The sequence below is a fragment of the Hoplias malabaricus genome, chromosome 4 (genome assembly GCF_029633855.1).
Source record: "Hoplias malabaricus isolate fHopMal1 chromosome 4, fHopMal1.hap1, whole genome shotgun sequence".
NCBI lineage: Eukaryota > Metazoa > Chordata > Actinopteri > Characiformes > Erythrinidae > Hoplias > Hoplias malabaricus.
Genome location: NC_089803.1, coordinates 4941163 through 4948666, shown reverse-complemented (window position 1 = coordinate 4948666; position 7504 = coordinate 4941163). Strand labels below are relative to the sequence as shown.

General features: G+C 33.8%; 1 protein-coding gene across 1 annotated transcript; it reads left to right on the top strand.

Moving 5' to 3' along the window:
- Positions 1-240: 240 nt before the first annotated feature.
- LOC136694144 (uncharacterized) lies at positions 241-6464 on the top strand. Its single transcript, XM_066667521.1, has 4 exons — positions 241-289; positions 580-896; positions 5945-6017; positions 6145-6464. The coding sequence occupies exons 1-4, from the start codon at positions 241-243 to the stop codon at positions 6462-6464; spliced, it is 759 nt and encodes a 252-aa protein (XP_066523618.1).
- The last annotated feature ends 1040 nt before the right edge of the window (positions 6465-7504 follow it).

Below are 7504 nucleotides of genomic sequence, written 5' to 3'. Positions count from 1 at the left end.
ACCCTGAACTGGATAAGGGTTACAGATAATGAATGAATGAATGCAATATGAAGAGAACTAATGATACACAGATATTTCATGATATTAAAAAAAAAGTATGTCCTTTTCTTGATTTCCATAGAGAGGGTCCACTTTGCATCATGAGCCCATGCTTCAGTGCTCTGCTAGTGTTTATAGTCCTGTGAGTTTAACACTTCATGACTGAGAGCTGCTGCCCCACAAACTTCACCCACAGCAACCATGACTTTGGTCTCCATCTTCATCTGGACACTGGCGCTCTGGACGAGAGGTAACACACATTAATATATTTTGGGGAGATGTCTACTAGTAGTAATTAAAATAATTGATTTGTAGTTTGAAAAAAGTCCTGAATATTTACATGTTCAAATATTATTGTTTAATGTAAAGTAGTATTAACATACATGAAAAAAAAAATAGAAATGAATATTTTTCAATCGGACAGCAATGATAAAATTCTATTATTTCACTGAAAAATAAATAAATATGAAAAAAATGTAATACTTTTGTGTAATATTTTATTAATACTATATATTGTTACCATTGTTTTTGCTTTTTTAGGCTCCAGTGGTCAGGTGACTGTGACTCAGAATCCTGCAGTTAAAGCTGTTTCAACAGGACAATCAGTCACCATCAACTGTAGAACCAGCCCTAATGTCTACACTGATTCTTACGGTGACCGTATGGCTTGGTATCAGCAGAAGCCTGGAGAAGCTCCTAAACCCCTGATCTACTTAGTTAACACTAGACAGTCAGGTATTTCAGATCGTTTCAGTGGCAGTAGATCTGGATCTGACTTCACTCTGACCATCAGTAACGTCCAGACTGAAGATGCAGGAGATTATTACTGTCAGAGTGAACATTGTATCAGTGGCTGTGTGTTAACACAGTGAAATAGAGTCGTACAAAAACCTCCCTCAGTCAGAGACTGCACAGAGACTGCACTGCTGCAGCTGCACCCTACTGCAGGTGCTGAGGGGGAGGATGATACACACAATAACACACTCTGTGAAGGAGACACACAAGTCCACACACACCTCACTAACACACACCTCCACACACAGTAAAACACTTTCTGGATAAGAGATACACTTCCAAATATTGAGAGATCAGTGGTTAATGTCTATGTGAAATGTGAACTGCATTTCAGCTCTGCATTTTCCTCCTGAAAGTCTATAACTTTAGTTCAGCAGCTCATAATGCATAGGTTGTGTAGGACAAAATATACCTCTGAAATGTCCAGTTGTTGAAGGCCTGTACTGTCATTCAATTATGAAAAACTGAATGCAGTGATTCATTCATTCATTTATTGTAACCCTGTTCTAGTTACGGGTTGCGGTGGGTCCGGAGTCTACATGGAATCACTGGGTATATATATATATATATATATATATATATATATATATACATATTAAGTCTATGGCAAGCCAAACAGGAAATATTTAATGAACTTTGATATATATAGAATGAACTTTGATATATATAGAATGAACGCTGTATCAAAGTTCATTCTGTATATATCAAAGTTCATTATATATATATATATCAAAGTTAATTCTATATATATCAGCTTTCATTCTATATATATCAGCGTTCATTCTATATATATCAGCTTTCATTCTATATATATCAGCGTTCATTCTATATATCAGCTTTCATTCTATATATATCAGCATTCATTCTATATATATCAGCGTTCATTCTATATATATATCAGCTTTCATTCTATATATATCAGCTTTCATTCTATATATATCAGCTTTCATTCTATATATATCAAAGTTCATTCTATATATATCAGCGTTCATTCTATATATATCAGCTTTCATTCTATATATATCAAAGTTAATTAAATATTTCCTGTTTGGCTTGCCATATAAGTCAAACAGGAAATATTTAATGAATGTTGATATATATAGAATGAACTTTGGTATATAAATATAGAATGAACACTGATATATATAGAATGAATGTTGGTATATAAATATAGAATGAAAGCTGATATATATAGAATGAACGTTGGTATATAAATATAGAATGAACACTGATATATATAGAATGAACATTGGTATATAAATATAGAATGAACACTGATATATATAGAATGAACATTGGTATATAAATATAGAATGAAAGCTGATATATATAGAATGAACGTTGGTATATAAATATAGAATGAACACTGATGTATATAGAATGAACATTGGTATATAAATATAGAATGAACACTGATATATATAGAATGAATGTTCGTATATAAATATAGAATGAACGCTGATATATATATATAGAATGAACATTGATATATATAGAATGAACACTGATATATATAGAATGAACACTGATATATATAGAATGAAAGCTGATATATATAGAATGAATGTTCATATATAAATATAGAATGAATGCTGATATATATAGAATGAACGTTGGTATATAAATATAGAATGAACACTGATATATATAGAATGAATGTTCGTATATAAATATAGAATGAACGCTGATATATATATAGAATGAACATTGATATATATAGAATGAACACTGATATATATAGAATGAACACAGATATATATAGAATGAAAGCTGATATATATAGAATGAATGTTCATATATAAATATAGAATGAATGTTGATATATATAGAATGAACGTTGGTATATAAATATAGAATGAAAGCTGATATATATAGAATGAACGTTGGTATATAAATATAGAATGAACACTGATATATATAGAATGAATGTTCGTATATAAGTATAGAATGAACGCTGATATATATATAGAATGAACATCGATATATATAGAATGAACATTGATATATATAGAATGAAAGCTGATATATATAGAATGAACACTAATATATATAGAATGAAAGCTGATATATATAGAATGAATGTTCGTATATAAATATAGAATGAATGCTGATATATATAGAATGAACGTTGGTATATAAATATAGAATGAACACTGATATATATAGAATGAATGTTCATATATAAATATAGAATGAACGCTGATATATATATAGAATGAACGCTGATATATATATAGAATGAAAGCTGATATATATAGAATGAATGTTCGTATATAAATATAGAATGAATGCTGATATATATAGAATGAACGTTGGTATATAAATATAGAATGAATGCTAATATATATAGAATTAACATTGGTATATAAATATAGAATGAACACTGATATATATAGAATGAACGCCGATATATATAGAATGAACACTGATATATATAGAGCCCTGTGAAGGACTGGCGTCCCCTCCAGGGTGTATTCCCGCCTTGCGCCCGATGATTCCAGGTAGGCTCTGGACCCCCCGCGACCCTAAAATTGGATAAGCGGTTACAGATAATGGATGGATGATATATATAGAATGAATGCCGATGAACACTGATATATATAGAATGAACGCTGATATATATAGAATGAACGCCGATATATATAGAATGGACACTGATATATATAGAATGAAAGCTGATATATATAGAATGGACACTGATATATATAGAATGAACGCCGATATATATAGAATGGACACTGATATATATAGAATGAAAGCTGATATATATAGAATGAACGCCGATATATATAGAATGGACACTGATATATATAGAATGAAAGCTGATATATATAGAATGAACACTGATATATATAGAATGAAAGCTGATATATATATAATGAACACTGATATATATATAGAATGAACACTGATATATATATAGAATGAAAGCTGATATATATATATAATGAACACTGATATATATATAGAATGAACGCTGATATATATGAAATGACCATCAATATATTAGAAAATCAGCAAAATAAAATTTTTCCAGGGACATTTTTCCTACCTCTGCATATATATGTCCAATGACTGTGGGTACCAGATAAGTGTATCTAAAAATCTGCCAACTCATTTTATATGGAATGAGCATTGTTTATCATTTTTATTTCCTTTTACCTTTCTGAATATATTTCCTGTTCCTGTTCCTTGTCTCTCCAAACTAGCTGTTGCTGCTAAAACTTACACGTCTCTTTTTTCATAATGGCGTCTGTTGATATTCAACAATATTTCACAGAACTATATAACTTTCTCATCAGAGCTGGACAACAGTCAATGGATCTGAATATTTTAGAACAAAGATCAAGATATCTTGAAGATCATGTCATGATGATCATGGCATTCTTGATAACCCTGAGCCAGTTAGCTCTTTTAAATGGATAGTAGGTTCATGTGATGTATCGTTTCAGCAATCTGTGTGAATTTCTCAAAGGTATGCTAAATAATGTCGCCAACCAACTTGAATTGCAGGAAAATTAGACACATTTGCAACATCTTACAAACATTCTGATTCTTGCATTTTATTCAAATTTGCAAACGATATATTTTTATTTACAACAAAAAGTACAATAAAAAAATATATTTAACAAATAATATTTAACATAAAATTAACTTTGATTGGGCTACAAAAATGACAAACACAAAATAAAAATTGAAAGTTGCTGACAGAGCTAATCAACCTTTTCACTGTTTTAACTTCTGTATTGCAATGCTAACTGACACAAGGCATCCCCTGTTAGTTCGCATGAAGATTGGTCTTTTAAGAGTCTCTTGGGAGAGTCGGCTCAGTCAGCTTCAGAAATGGAAGAGCTTAGAAGCATAGAAAAAGCGGAGAGTCAAAAAGCAGAGTGAAACAAAAAGCAGAGTGAGACTCAAAAAGCAGAGCGACTCCTATTTCATAGGTGGCGTGGTCACGTCCACTTAGGAGGTCGTCATTCTCTGATTGGTTCCTGGGTTTGGGGAGTTCACGTGACCATCTCAAGTTCCAGAGAAATAGAAATCACTTATGATTTGGCAAAAATAGAACATCCTAGAATTAATACTTTACATATACTTGAATATAACATAATGAGTATACTGGAATATAATTTCAACTATATATATATATATATATATATATATATATATATATATATATATATATATATATATATATTGAGTATATTACCAACTATTCTAGATGTTAGAGATTAATTAACATTCTTCTAAATTGAGACAGGAATCTTTCTTCGTGATTAAAACATTAATTCATGTCACTCGATTAGTTAGTAGACAGTCACCTGAGAATAACAGAGAATAACATTAATAACACATTGCATAATACATGCTTAGATTCAGCAGAGATATATGCGTCCGAGATAATTCTCTGGGGAGAGGGAGAGAGAAAAAATGATTAGGGTGGCATATGATTTCGCAAATGTCCACTTGGGGGCACTGTTGGTCCATGATGTTTGTCTGGTTTGAACTCGGGTTGAGAGAGGTCACCATTAGGCAGTCATCTGAGCCATCTACTGATCTTGTGATAAGATAAGCGTTCGACAGTCCGACGCTGGAGGGTAATAAACGCTGGGGGTTCCAGGGTTCTTTAAAACCAGATCCAATTAATGACAATAATAAAAACATGCTCCACTCTCTGTGTTGGTGATTATATGTTCACTTTCATCAGAAGTGTTCATAAATAAATCAATCAGTAAAAATTAGAGCTACTGTTGAAAACTGTTCAACATTCATTAATAGTTTAAAAGATTCTTACTGTTATCATTGTGTTTCCTCCACCCAAAAGTCCTCCAGCCCTGATCCAGACAGATGGAGCCGCAGTAGCAGCTGCAGAAAACCTCAAATGAAAGGCAGAGACAGTTAGAGTTTAGGATTTTAAACATGAGACTCCACACTGAGCAGAAATGTTTGATCAAACAATATCAAATAAATATGATGATCTTTCCTCAGTGTTGTTAGAAAGATGATTTCCATAGAGAGGGTCCACTTTGCATCATGAGCCCATGCTTCAGTGCTCTGCTAGTGTTTATAGTCCTGTGAGTTTAACACTTCATGACTGAGAGCTGCTGCCCCACAAACTTCACCCACAGCAACCATGACTTTGGTCTCCATCTTCTTCTGGACACTGGCGCTCTGGACGAGAGGTAACACACATTAATAATATTTTAATTTAACCAGCATTTTTAATAATAATATAATATTGTATTTACTGTTTTCTGTGTTTATTTATATTAACTTATTTATATCATTCATATTTACTCTTTCCTTTAGGATCCAGTGGTCAGGTGACTGTGACTCAGAGTCCTGAGGTGACAACAGCTTCTAGAGGACAAACAGTCTCCATTAACTGTAACATTAACCCTAAATCAGATTATTGCATGGCCTGGTATCTGCAGAAACCTGAAGAAGCTCCTAAACTGCTGATTACCTGCGGTAGCACTAGAGCATCAGGTACTCCAGATCGTTTCAGTGGCAGTGGATCTGGATCTGACTTCACTCTGACCATCAGTAACGTCCAGACTGAAGATGCAGGAGATTATTACTGTCAGAGTGCACACAAGATCAGTGATAGCTGGGTGTTCACACAGTGAAATAGAGTCGTACAAAAACCTCCCTCAGTCAGTGACTGCACTGCTGCAGCTGCACCCTACTGCAGGTGCTGAGGGGGAGGATGATACACACAATAACACACTCTGTGGAGGAGAGACACACACCTCACTAACACACACCTCCACACACAATAACACACTCTGTGGAGGAGAGACACACACCTCACTAACACACACCTCCACACACAATAACACACTCTGTGGAGGAAAGATGCACAGCTCAGTAATATTTTATAATACAGCCTGCATCTTAACGTGAATTTCCTGGCACTTACTGCATATCTTCACATGTTTTATAGTGTACTTTCTCATGTTTTAAAGTGTATTTAATGGGCACTTACAGTGTACCTTCCCATAACTTCCTTACGCATCATTGCATCTAAAATACTTACCAGCCGGCGTTTATATGAGTACGTTCCCAACACTTAATGCATCTTCTCAGCGTTTTAAAGGGGAATTTAACTGGTACTTACAGTGTACCTCCCCATAACGTACAGATTAAGACTGATATGAATCAGTATAAAATACTTACCTGTTCCTACTGGTACTTTTACTATTGGGAGCTTTGTTTTATGCTTTTATTCAGCAGGCAAGCTTCACTCTTATTATGCTTCTAATTGTCTTGTACTTCATTGTATGGTTCTGATTAATATGATGAGCATTGGCTCTGTACTTTTGAAATGTCCTCCCAGGTCTGTAGGTTCAGTCCTGCAGCAGCTTATGACAGGACGAGTAGAAAGAAGTTACCTCTATGGAAGGCTTGTCATCCAAAGACAAATAACTGAATGCACAGGGAAACAACAGGGAATGGGCTGGATTATGTAGTTCCTCACACGTCCCTCCTTCTTACACTGTAAATACAGGGAAACAATGGGGAACAGGCTGGATTATGTAGTTCCTCACATTTCCCTCCTTCTTACATTGTAAATAAAGGGAAATAATGGGGAGTGGGCTGGATTATGTAGTTCCTCACAGTTCCCTCCTTCTTACATTGTAAATACAGGAAAACAATGGGGAACGGG

What these genes read in the sequence shown, in the direction of transcription:
- LOC136694144 (XM_066667521.1), top strand. Translation starts at nt 241, where the DNA reads ATGACTTTGGTCTCCATCTTCATCTGGACACTGGCGCTCTGGACGAGA. An exon ending in ACTGGCGCTCTGGACGAGAG is followed by an intron (nt 290 to 579) that starts GTAACACACATT and finishes TTGCTTTTTTAG; the next exon opens with GCTCCAGTGGTCAGGTGACT. An exon ending in ACTGGCGCTCTGGACGAGAG is followed by an intron (nt 6,018 to 6,144) that starts GTAACACACATT and finishes TCTTTCCTTTAG; the next exon opens with GATCCAGTGGTCAGGTGACT.